Genomic DNA, 16,286 nt, shown 5'->3' with positions numbered 1-16,286 from the left:
TCACCATACTGCTGCCGAGCGGACACCAGATAAGCATGGCCTCGAGGCATTCACCTCCCTCGGCCTCCAGGTCGTTAGATTACAGGAGCACGCCACGACTCCTAGTTGATAATGTTTGTATCAGTCGTAAGGTCAGTAAAGTTGTCTTGCCTACCTTGAACCTGACTATTTCTGCCTAATAGAACGTGGACAAATGATGTTAACCATCTCATTTCTCAAACGCTTGCTCGCCAAAATATAGAGATAGGAGTTGATACAATAATTCAAATTCTCAGTGAGAAGGACGGCGTTGTTCATCAGCCGTTGCCACTGCCGAACGTCAGCTGTGACCTCCCCTTGAAACACGGTCCAAAACAAGACGTTGGCTTTATGCGGCGTTTGGAGGACTATAAAGGCACAAGTTACAATAACTGTAGCTAAGGTAATACTCAACGACTCTTTGCCTTTGGGACCTGAGGATGTCTTTGTTAATTTCGTATTCCGTTTGCTTCTGTACACCGCTATCAAGATACCGAGATTGAAGATGGCAAGAGCTGCCATCGGGAAAAAGGCGGTAATGGTCGCTTGAATCGTTGAGTAGATCTCGTCTATTGGTTCCTCGAAGTTCAAGGGGCACAGCCAAAAGTTGTATTTCTCCTGATACGTCCGGCCAAGTGTCATGAGGCTGAATGTAAGACTGAACAGAATTAGGACCAGAACTGTTATTCTCGCTCTCCGCATCGTGCAGATCATGGCTGCCTTGAGCGGCCATGTTACAGCAAGAAAACGATCAAAAGCCATGACAACGAGGATCATTGGGGAGAGAACGAGACCAATCATAAAACTCACATTGAAGTTAAGACAGAATGGTACTTTTACGTCCATGCTCTCAAAATGATGCGGAGCCATAACTATAATTTGACGGAGGAACATCCGTCCGTAGATGTACAAACAGTCGGAACCGGCCATACAGCGCATGTAAAAACACGTAGTGCTCTTCTGGTATTTCTGGCGGTTCATCAGTAGAAAGCTGAAGAGATTGCCCAAGAGACCAAAAATAATGAGTATCGGCGGGATTGGGACAGTGAGGATGTCAATGACAACGTCAACGGCTTCTTTCAAGGAGCTGTCTCCTTCCCCAGCGTATTCTGACGTCGAGTAGAACATCGTTGAAATGATCAGTCCTTGTTTACTGGGTCCTCAAACCAACGCTAACACGCTTAAATAAAATACCACATGTATAACGACTGTAGGTTATTGTTCTTGTTACTGAAATAACCATCTTTAAAAAGCATGTCTCGTTGACAAAGCTAAACTTTAAATAGAGAAATCGGAGGCAACGTGCGCGCACTAATATTATCATTGAAATACTGCTGATTTCAACTAGACGTGAGTCCAGATCAACTTTCTTATAGGAAAACTGATGTTTGGTTCATTGCCACCTATTGCTACAGTTACAGACTATGAAATCAAAAATATGATAAATGCGTGCACCAAAATATATACAATGTTTATACGAAAGATGTCCTATAAAAAAGGGTGATAAAAGGAAACAATGAAATGAAATATAAAAAGGGAAGGTCCAACCCTATTAGCCAGGCCACTGATCGATGTCCACTCACGAGTGCTGTCCCACTACTGCTCAACACGGGAACTTTGGCCTGCTGTGTTTCCACCCTGAGCCAGTGCATTCCTCCTTAGACAACCTGGTCGTCTCGGGCTCCCCCAAGACCACCATATTGATACTAAGCTTAGTGCGGACACCCGATCAACATATCACAACGACCAGCAGGGCTCCCGGCCTCAAGCCGTTCACCTCCCTCAGCCTCCAAGTCGCTGGATTACAGGAGTACACCACAACTCCCAGCTGGTAATGACTTTCTCGAACTGGTCCCAAAAACGACGATCTCCTGGGGCAGTCGATTTCGTCATTCAGAGGCCTATCCACTAGTGTGTCCGAAGTGTTGGTATTGGTGAATGAGAAATCATGTGTTACAGGTGTTGTCACTAACGTTGTTGTTAATTTTTCATGTAGGCCCTACTTTGCGTTATGATAAAACACTTAAAAAGCCCTGTCCCTAATCACCGCCTGGAATGTTGGTTATTTGTTTTCCAAACATCATTTTGGGCTTTTTGATTTTGAATAATATCAACTAACATAACTCAGGTCTCTGTCGTCGTGTCGGCCTAACAAATGAGCACTTCTCCAGTGTGAACAAAAATCTTATCGGGAGGTGTTGGGCCTGAATTGACGGCAGACTCAACTCTCACAATGTGTCGAAAAGACAGGCCCCATTCAGTCTATCGTTCTGACTGTCAGCAAGACGGTGGAGCTGTGGCCGATCGATTAAGTCTGGTTGTGACTGTCTCAGTACCTCACTGTGTCGGCAAGACGGCGAAGCTGCCATGGCTAATTTAGTCTCAGTGTTGTGACTTTCTCACCAGACGGAGAAGCTGCCAGGTCCAATCCGTGGCTGCTTCAGAAATGACTTTCGCCAATAAGACAGTGGGAAGAGATAACGCCAAGTTAACATCAGCGTCAACCTGGTTGTGACGAGATCGGCGCCAAAGAGAAATATAGTGAGTATTGTGACCGATTTCAGTGACGAAAAAGTGGTACGTCTATGATTCATTTACATCCACAGACATATCCTTTTTGAATACATTATTAGCCTATTGGACCAAATTGTCCCCAGTTTTATAAGGATGACTCAATTTAGGGAGCTTAGTCAGAACTCCGGGTCACAATCATGAGTCACAACCAGTAGGCGAACGGCCTTATGTGGTCACAATCACGATTTTAGTTCGATAGACAGACAAACCTGGTCGCTGCGTTTCGTCCTGGCCGTCGCTCTCTCCACACTCCAGCAAAATGTCCCGGGGAGAGACCAAAATCATTTATCTGGAGCGTCCGGGCCCTGTCCCGTGGGGATTCCGACTCCAGGGAGGCAGGAATTTTCAGACGCCCCTCTCCATCCAATCGGTAAGTCCATTTTCATCTTTATTCCCACTAGATTTTGATATAATGCAGTAAACTTGTTGAGTTGTCTGCTAGTACATTACTCTACAATGTAGCCTGATATACACAGGTTGTAGTTGACCTAGTTTCTCAAAGGCGCAACCAAGCCTGACTGATCAGTGGGATATTTTTAGAAAGCTCATCTTGTTGCTCTGTAGAAAGATATTACATTTCTTTATATTGATTGAACCAACATTAACACAATTAAATTGCAATTGGTTTTGTTTAATAAGCCAAAAAAGGTTTAGTTGTTAATTTTGCGTGATTTATCTTGAGGTTAGAAGGTGAATTCTGCAATATTGTGTGTCTTAAGTGTAAAGTGAGCTGTCTATATATGGAGCATGGTGGATTCTTTAGATACCAGGTGTATGGCGGTATATACCTGACTACTGCTGGAACCATCTTCATGTATAAACGCATGCTTCACTGGTTGAGGATTAACCCTTGTTTAGCCAACATACCATCTAATTACAGATGATGGATTATCATTAGGAAAACATCATTCGGGGGGGGGGGGGGGGTTGCCTATCCATTGCAGCTTCATGCTGAGACCAGGAGGACAGGCTACTAGTCCTATCAATCCAGAGCTGGTCCTGAGGGGGAGGCAGAACATCACTTTTTGCCCAAATCTGCATGAAAAATGCATTTTTTAGCAGGAAAGGGGCCACATACCTACTATACAGCCCTTTTAAGTTTTAAAAGATTGCAAGCCTATGCATTACAGAGCCCTTAAGTTCGTCTACCTCTTTACTGTGGATGCTTCCATAACCACCTTTTGTTGCAGACACAATCGTCATCATTGCCTGTCATCAATTCAGGCATCCTGCTCTTTGCTGTTTTAAGACTAGTTCGGAACATCATATGCCTCTATTACAGACACCTTTGTATCAGGGATGCTAAATGTCTGGACCACCAACCTCCCCTGACTATCAACATTATAGTCATCTTTGCATCTTTACTGAGGACATTTACCCATAGACATTAAGGGGATAACTTTTGTCCCCTTCAGTTTGCAGTTGAAAAAACTCTCAGCTGATTCTTGTTGTGCTGTGCCTCATTGCAGGTGTCCCCAGGGAGTGTGGCTGACCAGTGTGGTCTGTGCACAGGTGATGCAGTCCTTAGGATTAACAACCTTGCCACGGATGCTTTGGATCACGATGAAGCAAAGGAGGAGATCATGAGGTCTGACAATATTATTGAATTCCTTGTCGAACGGTATGTATAAACCTAATAATCCATTGTTGCACCGTTGTATAAAAAAGAGATGAGAGAGATGACAAACATATAGAATATGACAAAACGGAATAAAACCATTATGGTCATTCTTACATGATTTGTGACCCGCTCTACCAAAACTAGGCGCTTGTCGCATCTGAACTTGACAGGTTGATACGGACTTGTTGTTCATTTCCCTATTGTAGACCTTTTGTTGAATGTGACCAAATCAGTTTGCAATAGATTTCACCAAAGGTCAACAATAGGGAAATGAACAACAAGTCCGTATCAACCTATCAAGTTCAGATGCGACAAGCGCCTAGTTTTGGTAGAGCGAGTCACATTTTCAGTCCAAAATTACCAAAAAATATTGATTGTTCTTGTGTTATTTTAGAGGTGGTATGAAAGTATGGAAGCCCAAAGTGACACCAATGTCAGAACTCCGGCCAGATGAACTCAACACGCAACAGTTCAGAGGATACGAGCCGGGGGTTATTCAACATACGTCTCTTGCTGCAGATAAGCCAGTAAGTAGGCCAAGTCCTAATTGACAGTGAAAGGTTTCATAGGTTATTGTGAAAATACATCACAGTACTGCTGAAAAGTAAATTCCCATGTGCTGGGGTTGAATGAGTCCAAAAAATGCCACAGATATGATCAAGGTCTGGTATGTTGTTTGTGACATGGAATGTTACTTCTGGACCATATTGTATAGTGTATACTCTATACTGCCTACTGTATAGTACCACTATAAAAAAATTTCAGAGTCCAAATTTTTTTTCACTTATTTTTTTTCTACTCAAAATGAAGAGAAATCATCATTTTTGGACTTTGAAAATTTTTCTGAATTTTGAACTTATGAAAAAATTCAACTCTGAAAGATGAAAAAATTTCTAGGTCCAAGAATATTTTTTCACTTGTTCTTTTCTGCTCAAAATGAAGAAACATAATCAGTCCCAAAAAAACTTTGATCAATGTTTATATTGTCTTAGCTCTTGGTGCATGTAAGATTATACATATTGAGCAGAAAAAAACTATTTTTATCCAAAGTTGAAGACAGGGTGTTTTTAGCATGCACATCTTCTCTCTTTCTATCCACAACAATGCATTCCTGACATACCAGTGCCATGTTTCAGAATGGCGTGACGCTAAACACAGCTTGTGGTCATCTTAATTGCGATGTCTTGTCATTGTAACACCTTCATTGTGATGGCAAAATACCACTGAGGATGACACATCACGAAGATGTGGAACTTGTTACAGTCGTAGTCTAAAGTGACATGCCACTATGGTCTTGAAGGTGAAATATAGTAGTGATGATAAGTAACATTCTAAAGGCTTGGGAACTGGATTACAGTCATAGTCATAAGAAACATCATCAACTTTTCAAAGTACATTTAAAACCAGCCAGGTGATTGGACAGATAGTTGTGTTCTTATGGAATAGAGTTTTCATTGATTTTCCCTTTCGTGCCGTTTGCACTGTGATTGTGATCGATCAATTCATCTACTGTCTGACCCCTCCTGTTTGTTATCTGCGGTCATCACCCTTTCTCATTCATGATAACCTCTCAATGTATCTAACTCCCACAGCAAATAACTTTCAATTAACCCTATTGAACTGTTTCAAAGTGTGCTGACCTCATAGTTCACAGAATTAGATCCGGACTCATGTACAAAATATGTTCTGATATTGAATGATCAAATAATAGTCAGGAGGGTGTTTGTCTAGTAGAGTATCATTTATTTGTTTGTTATGTGGTTTTGAAGTGGTTTGCATTGTATCTAGTCCTACTGAAATCCTCAAAATACAATGTCCCAGAGCAGTCATGACGATGTGTTCAATGGGTGGTATGAATAAAGACTAGGAAATGCTTTTCCTTAAAACTTCACGTACATTTACACCAGGCATTTCTGTACAAAATAGAAGTAAAAGCATTTACTAGTTTTTATTCATATCACCCATTGTCTCCCATAGCCTTGTGGAAATAAGTCTAACCTTATATTACTTACATTTTGTGGCGAGTTGTGTTCTAACCACATGAACAACAGAAAATCATTTCTTATTGAAATGGCGATCCATTCCAAGGAAGCATATCACACAGTATGTGGAAATGATCGATCGAGACACCAATATTGTGTGACATTGGGGTTGATATGCAATGTTGAATGAATGAATAGTATTGAATTGCAAGGTATTTTATTCATAACCGGCACCAGCCCTATCACGATATCTTGCTTTACAATACGAGTAAATATTCGTGGTATTCCAAAAATGCAAGGTTCAATAGTACATTGGGACTTCATGATTTGGGTTCGATACATGACAAGAAACATTGATATGCTCTTCCAGTTCCTTGAGGGTATACAGGGGAAGATTCCAGTTCATTGAGGGTATACAGGGGAAGATTCCAGTTCATTGAGGGTATACAGGGGAAGAGGGGAAGAGCAACCAAGAGAAAAACTCGTAAAATGTTCTCTGTCTGCAAGTACAATGATAGTGATATAAACTGTTTAAGCCACTGTTGTTCAGAGAGAAGACAAAGGGAAGCTTGCCTGTCCTCTTTGGGCTGATTAAGGAGTCTTTCAAGACCTTTGTTAACAGATTACTTTTTATTCAACAATTAAAAACGAAGTAAATATCAAACACTATCAGACTAAAAGATATATGTGACTTGGCCTGCATCATGAAACATGTTGTTTGCTCTTCAGTTTTCCCTGAAGCATAAAGGTCAACTAGTGGGAGGCTACCTGTTGTGGCTCTTGTATCTTTAGTGGTAAGGTGAATCTTTGAACATCATGGAACAACTTACAGACATACATCACCAACATTGCGTCCAGTAGGTCTAGTCTATGGGATGCATCTTATTTATAGTTCAACCTTGAATATTTACAGGTTTGCTTGGCAGATCCTGGATTCAAAACAATGTTTGAACAATGATCACAATGTTAATCCTTCAAACAAGACATCAATATCTTTGTTGGCATTTGTGATATCTTCCCGATCCGTCATGATGGTAAAGCTCTTCCTCCAATATTGTTCACGCAGTGTGAGGCCTATACTGTATGCTAAGTCTGGCTTAGGAAAAACCTGTGCTTTATGGCTAATGAGTAAAGCCAGGTAAAGACTCTGGTATATTCCCTGCCTATAAATACCATTCCATGGAAGATCCCTTAGCACATAGAGAGGCTTCTTCATTCCATGAAGCCAGACTCATCAGTTGTAACACATTCTATGCTACCGTGGAAAGGTTTGGTCTCGTTTGTCTCTTTTTGAGGCAGACGGTCAGGCCATCATTGATACTGCAATGTTTTGCAATGCTGAGGTGCAGCAGATATAAAAATCTCACCATGTGTTAGGCGAGACAACTAGTTCCTCCATTTTAGTACCAGTTTCTTAAAATCCGAAAAACAGCCATGTACTGTCACAGTATTGCGGGGGGAAAAAGCTTGGTCCAGAACTATAAATTTCGCAGGTGCAAGGTTGATGATATGAATATTAGCAGATCGATTTTTGTACTATTGTTGATTCCTTCTTCCAGCAGGATTATCAACACATAGGCAGTAGCCACAACCGGGCCGCCAAGCCCTTCCCTGGTGCTGGTGTGACGGCCATGGTTGATCAGTCCCCAACGTCCTACAAGGAGAAACGCGTCGTCCATGCCCAGTTCAACTCGCCGATGGGCCTCTACTCTCAACCCAATGTGGCGGATTCTTACAGAGGACAGGTGAAGGGAGTAGGGAATCTCTCAGGGTAGGTAGAGATTACAAAAGGAAATCATCTTATTTTCAGTAGTGGTATGCTATTTCTATGCTTTTCAGTTTTGACAAATTCATTAAACTTCGGACGAAACAAGACCGTGTAGATCACTCGGTCAAGTGCGTTGTATGACAGAATAAGGATACATAAATGCAAATAAGAAAATTGCCATGTCTGGTATTTCTAAGCTTTGTCAGGTACAATAACGAAGGGGCCTAAACCTTTCTCGACTTTTTGTGTATGTATACTTTAAAAGTCCTCAATGTTGTAAAAACGTATAATTAAATTAAGCCTGGTCTGCACTTTCTCAGTGTCCCTGGGGTGTGCTGTGTAAATGTTTGCTTTTTGTGTAACATTAAATTCTCCCCACTGAACTGAATCATGCAATGTTTTGGTGAGTTTTGGACGTTTTTTGTCCCATGTGAATTGAGGCCTTGTCCAGTTGGGCGAAAAGGTTCTGTTTTCAGTCTGTTTTGATGGGTTTCAATCTTGTGAGCACATGTATTGCAAGAATTGTTGTCTTTTTCTGGTATTAGTGGCCTAACTGAGACTCTAGTCAAGTGTGTTTGTCACTTCACCATAAAATGATTGATCAGACCATGATATATTTGCAATCATTGATTAAAATAGTTGATCAATATTTGGTGTACCACCTGTTGGATCCTGATAAGACCATGACATTAAAACTGCATTGGGTTGAAGCTAATGCCAGTGCATCACCTGAATTTACCTGAAAATAGCAGATTAATTGAATAAATCTATGGCTGGTGCTTCTATTTGTGATTAATAGCACTTTAATTTTCAAACGAACTCGAGACTTAATCTGACAGAATATGACCAGATCATTGGCATTTCCATGTAAATACGCATTGCAGTTGGCTCCCAAATGTCAGGTGGCATGGATTGCCATGTTCGTTTGGAATCATATGGATTTTGTGACCCAATTATAGACCTGGTGCATAACAATGAATGTGGATTATCATTATTCAGTCTGAATGATATTGTCAGTGGCCTGGATGCCATATTTGCACTTGGAGTCTGCGATTGGACTGCCATCTGAAAACAGTGCTTCAGTCTATGGTCAGCATGCAGCATCAGAAACACTCTGCCTATTCCATGCAAGTGGAGGAGTCTTAGCCTGACCTGTGTACCCTTTGATCGAGGCTCGATTTGCCTCAAATGTAACAGAGTCAAGAGGTTTGTTTTGTTGATTGTACAGGTAGTAGTACAGGTGAGAAATGAGGGGGGCCGGTTCAACCACTTGGCAGTGTGACCTTACCTTAATCTTTAAAGGTCTCCAGTTTCATTGGAAAGGCCTTGAGAGTATGGGGAAAAACTGTTCTTAAAAAAATTGCCAAGTGTTACCTAATGATATGTAGAGTATAGCATGTCTTATCAAGGTAAGTAGTCCACCAATACTCTTCCATATTCTTGATCTAAACAAACAAGAGTGCATACATATTGAATAAAGATCAATATAGCCTACCTGGGCTTCAAACTAATAAATGATGATGTGAGGTATTAACAACATCATCAGAGCGAGCTGGTAGGCTTCACCGACATACCAACTACCAACGAACAGCAAGCACAGATAGCAGTCAAGAACCATATTTTCAAAACAGTGGAAAGAATAGTCATCGTGTTTGAGGATAGAACATGCATTTGTGACAACCATTGCAGTGAAAGACAGTGCTTTGACGCTCTCTTTTCCTACAATTGCAATGGGTGGCAAATTTCATTTAGAGTAGCATATAGTTGCTCTTGAGAGCAAGACTATGCTCTAGTGTCTTCCTTGTGGTGCTTTGATAAAAAACGTCTTCCCAATATGACGCGTTCTTCACTCAACTGCCCTCAATGTTGTCCTGTTTACGCATATTCAGGGGTATTAGTCATTCTGTTTGCTATGAATGTCCTGCCTGCAAACACAGAAGGTAATTATACCCAGCAGTTACCATCATTTCATTATCATAATTACCACCACTATTGAATCAGTTTTACCACAATTATTTACAAAGAATTATGTAGTGTTGTTGTTGCTTTGTAATAGTTCAAAATGATTGTGACTCGGCCTAGAGAGTTTGAAATTTCAGAAACGCTTTACTCTCCAACTGCACTGTCTCAGAGCACTGTACACTCAGTCCCCAACCCATCCAGAAACCTTTCTGTAGACACCAAGAAGCTTGGTCACTTCAGGCCAAGTGAAATATCGAATGGCACTGCTTCGCCTGGCCCAGAACTCACAGACGACCACTTGATCACAAGTCAGATTCTCTTCCCCTAGGCCTGGACAGCATATGTGTTCGCATGTCTGAACTATAAACTTCTGTTGCAGCGATTACCCCACCCCTGATGAACAACCTCCCTCCTCTGGAAATGATCCTAATGAGCAATCACAATCTTTCAGGGACATTGATCATGACACCGGTGGTGCCTATGCTGGTAGTAAGTACCTGCTTGCTGAGTATTTATGTATTTCAAGCAAGACACAAAATGCCCAGTGGGATCATACACAAAATGTCCAGTGGGATATACATCCAGAACCTCAAGGTCTTATGCTCCCTTTAAAAGTAGCTGAGGTATGTCTTTTAAATCATGATAAGATGCAAAAACCTTGTTAGTCAAGAAGGGGGTCATCAGGGTTTTTGGACTTCCAATAGCCTTTGTATCCCCAAGAGGACAAACTGAACGTTTCTTGTCGATATCCTACGACGTCTAATGAATTGGAATTGAAAATAAAGTTATCGTCTTGGATTTAAATACTGCACAGAACCGGAAAAGTAGGAATTTTGATGATAAAATGTTTTTTCACTTATCCACATTTTGAGTCTTGCTTACCACTTTAAATGTTTTTATTGGTGTTTCTTGCCTGTTATTCCTGTTACACCCTTCCCAATTGGGCTGAACCCCTGAGCTGTGCTGTTACACATATTGGATCGGTGCAATGTTTTTCCAGACCAATGGAATCACGAAACAAGTGAAAATACTGGGCTATAGCTTGTTCAAGAAGTCTGCAAGAAGTTGATGTTTGGATTTACTGAAAACAGCTCCCTGTTGACTTGCTGCTACAAACCCTACCTGGAAAACCATTGCAACTTCTCTCACATGCAGAATTCTTCTCCACAGCCTCAACACTACCAAGCTTAGCACATCTTTCTGGTATTCACCAACCTTCAGTGCTGTATTTGCCAGTTGCAGGTTGAGCTGTGCAAATTCTTTGTATTTGCTATCACTTGCTTAAGATATCTGACATCCAAATTTTTGAGTCTGCCAATAGTAAAAAAACACTGTGTTGTCAATTCTTGTTATCAAAATATGTTTTAGCGACCTCATGGTGTCTATTTCGAATAGGGTTTACCATAAAAAAGATTCATTTGGGGAAGAGAGGAATGGGTTGTTGATGTCGTGTTTCAATTGTTGTATGTTTCCCTTTGCTTGTGCTGCCTTTCAAGGACTTTGTGATCAATTTGGGAAAGTTTTGGTACCACTCTGTCACTTGACACCCTCCTGATCAGAATCTGATATTATTAACAAACTGCTCATCAACCATTAAGTTACAGTTACATCTATTGGGCGTCATCACTTGAATACTTCCCTTACTGATGAACAATAGTCCTTGAAAGGCAAATTCTCTTGCCAGCTGGTGCCTGTCCGAGATGTTGTCATTCCCCAAGTTGTTTCTGCATCTTGAATAACATAAAGACTAACTCTTTTAAGGCCTGGTTCTATTCTAGGCTTTTCTGTTTGAAACTGGTAGTGGCAATCGTACAACAGTACTAGTGAGAAGTAACACATAGGTACTTTAACACTGCAACAATCGGGGCTGCAATGGTGTACCTGTTTTAAAGGAACGGTGTTATAAAGGTTAAACTTTGGTTATTCAGTGTGTTTGATCATCTTCAACTAATATATCTTGTTTGATTCACCATATGTTTACAATCACACACCTGAAAAGTTGAGCTTGATTGAATTGCTTCTACAACACTTTGGCATGAAATATGGCAAACTTTGTGTTGTCTTTATCTAGAAGTTCCTCCTACACAGGTCCCTATCAACCTCAGACACAAGCTGGAACTGGGCCGTCAGGTTTTCGGAGCGTCGCTGCTCCGTCGGGTCCCCCAGCCGGGGCACGCCCACCGCAACAGGGTGGTTCAATGAAGTGTGGTATGTGCGGAGAGATGATTCGGTAAGCAATCAAACTATAGATGTGCTAGTTAACACTGTTTATTTGATTCCAGGGTTTGCATGATGTTTATTTCTACTAGCCCATGCATGATATCTTCTACTGTCTTGTCTAGGTCCCTTTCAACCTAGAACGCATGAAGTTAGTGGGGCTCCAGTGGGGTTCCGCCGAGTTGAACCCCCTCGGTCTAAATCTCCTGTGGAGACACCTGAAGAGCCTCAAGTTTACAAATGTGATGCATGTGGTGAAGATATTGTGTAAGTCAAGTTTAGCGGCAGGATTTATGATAACGGTGCTAACAATGGTGCTAACAGGGTGTACTAATGTTGGTATTGTGGTGGTATGACAAGGAGTCCCACATTGTTGTGTTGTCCTCAGTTTTTGGAACCATGGTTTGACACACTGCTTCAAAGTCATTCCCAACGACCTGGGACATTTCTGTATCAAACTGTTTGGTTGTCAGCTTCTAACCATTTTAACTTCAAGCATTTTTGTTGCTCTCACTTTCTTTAATCATAAGAACATACTCTGTCCTTCCTGTCATTAGTTTCTTAGTGTATTTGTTAGCAATTTTTTCCTTCTTTTCTTCTGATTTCTCCCCAGACAGTGTATCACTGAAAGCCTGTAGGGAAGATTTGCTACTGACTAGAGATTGCATGGAATACTATGGGCTTAGGGCATCCTGTGATATGCACCTCTGATCATGCATGCTAGTACACATACATGTATAATGTATACCATCCACTACGAATACCTGTACTTTCTAACTCACTCCATTATTTTTATTGGCAATTGAAATTTGATTGATCTGTTCATGTGTGCATGGTAGCATAATTGTGACTGATTGTGACATTGGTTGATAAATTTATTTTGAAAATCAATTCGGGCTTTTGAATGATTGGTCTAATAGTCTAACTAGGGATTAGAGTATGCCAAATGTCATTGCTGTCCTTAGTTGAAAAAATAATCATATTTGTCGTCTACTCTTAGATACTAAATTGGAGATTAAGGTTGCCCAAATGTGATCATCACTCTTCTTACCAACCTGGGCAATCCACATGCTCCTCCCCTTGCATACTTCATGAAATGATTGATAAAGTCAGAATAAAGTTTAGATTCCACTTGGTAGGCCTGCATGTGCAATGTAACTCTGTCCTAAAAAACCTATTATTGGTTTGGTTTCAGTGGTGTGTTCATAAGAATACAAGGGACTATCCCTCTCCATCCAGAGTGCCTCAAATGCCTCCGGTGTGGACAGCTCCTCAAGAATATTGGTGAGTATGAAGCCAAGTCAAATGATCATCTTCGAGGGACGGGGTTGACTCTCATCTTGACCATTGCAAGTTCTCCTTGAGCTAGATGGGAATCCTCTCATCTTGACCATTGCAAGTTCTCCTTGAGCTTGATGGGAATCCTCTCATCTTGACCATTGCAAGTTCTCCTTGAGCTAGATGGGAATCCTCTCATCTTGACCATTGCAAGTTCTCCTTGAGCTAGATGGGAATCCTCTCATCTTGACCATTGCAAGTTCTCCTTGAGCTAGATGGGAATCCTCTCATCTTGACCATTGCAAGTTCTCCTTGAGCTAGATGGGAATCCTCTCATCTTGACCATTGCAAGTTCTCCTTGAGCTAGATGGGAATCCTCTCATCTTGACCATTGCAAGTTCTCCTTGAGCTAGATGGGAATCCTCTCATCTTGACCATTGCAAGTTCTCCTTGAGCTAGATGGGAATCCTCTCATCTTGACCATTGCAAGTTCTCCTTGAGCTTGATGGGAATCCTATCTCAATCTTGGAATATCTAGGCTATGGCACCCTGTCTTGGTCAAAGCAAGAATCACTGAGGAATCACTGTGTTATTACTATACATACAGTTAAATACTGTGAGTGGCTGCAGAGCTGCATCACATTCAGTAGAATATTCATGCTCATCAACAGATCATCTTTATTTTCGTTTTTCAGGTTATTTCGTTATTGATGGCAAACTCTACTGTGAAACGCATGCCAAACAAGCCGCCCCCAGACCCGAGGGTGTGCGCCATCTCAGTGCCCAGGCAGTCTATCGCTAGGTGAGACGCTCAATATTCACATTGAAGTACACGGTACACAACTTTAGATTCTTTTCAAGGCAGGTATAGTGAAGCCAGGTGTTGTGCTGCCATCTTCGAGTGAAGAATAGATTCATCAGGCTTCTGGTGGGCCTGAACATCTGCAAAAAGTTACAAGATAATCTACAAGAGAGCATAACTCCAAAATGTTCTCTCTTAACCGAAATCTTTCTAATTCCAGATTTTGCGAGACTGATACTCTACTCATGCCACTAAGACTTGGAAATATGGCGACTCCATCCGCTAGCTTTAACTTTCCTTGGACTATTTCAGCTTCAAAGGTGTATTAGGCATAATGAATTCTTTCGGAAGAAACACAATATAAATGCTGGCCCTGTTTGTCAAAAACTTCAAATCACAAGTGTAATTTCATTTCGAAAGAGGAGTCTTTTCCGAGGAGAAAATATATTTCTTTAAACTTTTGACTTAAAATATCTTGTGAAGCCAATATTTACATAGCTTTGATATACATTCTGCCTTATAGTATTCATTTTACTCGTTCCTTCTGGAATTACAAGTACCGGTAGTCAATCAGCAGTAGTTGGTTAGCAGTTCACCCTCTCCTGTCCTGTTTGTCTATTGATTCCTTCCTAGCTAGGCTTACACTAGTTGAGTGAGCTTGTTTAATTCAATAAAAATGCCCAAGAACTCATTATTTTTTATTCTTATAAATGTACTATTATTATACTCTTTGCACCCTGCCACATGTGGGGTTATTTATAAATGTACTACACAATGGCTTGTTGAATCGAAATTAATAATTGTTTTTGATACTATGCTGGCAAAATATCATGACACTCCATTTTGGATCTACATTTTCCACTTCTGGTCCTATTTATAATTTACTGACAGAAAGCTGGAGCCTCTGTGGACAGATTTCTTAACAAAAAGGTGTACTGTACTATTATTTAAAGACAGATTTCTATGTATAAATGATTGAATTGTACGATGCATCTAATTTTGGTAAATCATTTGTTATATGCAATGCAATGTATAGAAAGAGGTATAAACCATGACATGGTTTTGTATAGAATATAGTAATCTCAGTAATCTCCTGGTCCTTGTTGGAAAGCTTTTAAGGAGGAGGCTTCCCAACAATTACACCAGATTTGTGATAGTTAGATGTTGGTGTCCTACTGGATCCATGCTGCCATCTAAAGAATCAAGGAATCTTGAAAAAGTTTTGAAAAATTAAGACATTGTACAAGTCCTTTTCTCTTCGAATAGTCACTAGATGCAAATGAACTTGATCGTTTATGATTCTAGTTATTATGCCAAATCAGAAATTGTCCTTAATATGTCTTCCTCATATTTGTCCATTGTCAAACTTGTCCATTTTGGCCGGCTTTTGCCAAAGTCAATGATTGCTTTACAATTGCTACAGGTTGTTCCAAAAACAAGTGATCACCAGTGGAGTTGCATGCAGAAAGTAAAATCATCAGAAAAAAGAACACGTACAGTTATTGCCAACAGTGTTGATTATCAATAACGATCATCTGGTGACACTTTTTGGGACACCCTGTCAGCCACAAGATTCAAGCATCGATTTGTAGTAATCTTGCATCATGTAATTTATATATCAATTCTGTGGGAATGTTCTGTGATTATAGATGGGAATACTCGCACGAGTTTCTGCGTTGTTGAGATATGTTGGATAAGATATGTTATGATAATAACAGTTTACATGACGAGAACTGATTTGTTGTTAGTTTTTCCCTCCCTGTTTACAATGCAAACCCTCAACTTGGACATCAGTTATACCACGTTCACCATTAATTAAGCCTCGAGCCAGTGAAATAGCGTCCAACATGTTGAATTCAGTCTCGTGGTGAACTTGGGCTGTCAGGAGTGTCAAGAACCTTTGCATTTGATCGAGAGCTGCAGTCACAATCATGAGCTCTTGATGGGAAGCATGATATACATGGGTCCAAGTATCGTACTTCATTACATTCCTAGGTCCACGTAGGTACTGTGGTGCAGAGGACAGCACCCGGACTGGGGAAGAGCGGCAGTCTCATCAATGTG

The 16,286-nt window shown here is 40.8% G+C and overlaps 2 protein-coding genes across 5 annotated transcripts; one reads left to right on the top strand and one right to left on the bottom strand.

Annotated features, from left to right (window-relative positions):
* Positions 1 to 165: 165 nt before the first annotated feature.
* On the bottom strand, positions 166 to 1,146 carry LOC135488736 (psychosine receptor-like). Its single transcript, XM_064773537.1, has one exon. It carries the CDS (start codon positions 1,144 to 1,146, stop codon positions 166 to 168), a length of 981 nt encoding a protein of 326 aa, XP_064629607.1.
* A 1,656-nt stretch (positions 1,147 to 2,802) lies between these two features.
* On the top strand, positions 2,803 to 15,955 carry LOC135495346 (PDZ and LIM domain protein 3-like). Of its 4 annotated transcripts, none has more exons than XM_064783871.1 (9): positions 2,803 to 2,962; positions 4,062 to 4,213; positions 4,608 to 4,740; positions 7,755 to 7,966; positions 10,377 to 10,414; positions 12,268 to 12,409; positions 13,338 to 13,426; positions 14,116 to 14,222; positions 14,443 to 15,955. In XM_064783871.1, the coding sequence occupies exons 1-8, from the start codon at positions 2,852 to 2,854 to the stop codon at positions 14,220 to 14,222; spliced, it is 984 nt and encodes a 327-aa protein (XP_064639941.1). In that variant the 5' UTR covers positions 2,803 to 2,851; the 3' UTR covers positions 14,443 to 15,955. The 4 variants fall into 4 exon arrangements, with proteins under 4 accessions (XP_064639941.1, XP_064639934.1, XP_064639927.1 ...); XM_064783864.1 differs by lacking the exon at positions 12,268 to 12,409 and adding an exon at positions 12,014 to 12,155; XM_064783857.1 differs by having other exon boundaries at positions 10,305 to 10,414.
* The last annotated feature ends 331 nt before the right edge of the window (positions 15,956 to 16,286 follow it).

Source organism: Lineus longissimus, chromosome 1, assembly GCF_910592395.1.
Source record: "Lineus longissimus chromosome 1, tnLinLong1.2, whole genome shotgun sequence".
Classification (NCBI taxonomy): Eukaryota; Metazoa; Nemertea; class Pilidiophora; order Heteronemertea; family Lineidae; genus Lineus; species Lineus longissimus.
This window is presented reverse-complemented; position numbering and strand designations above follow the sequence as displayed.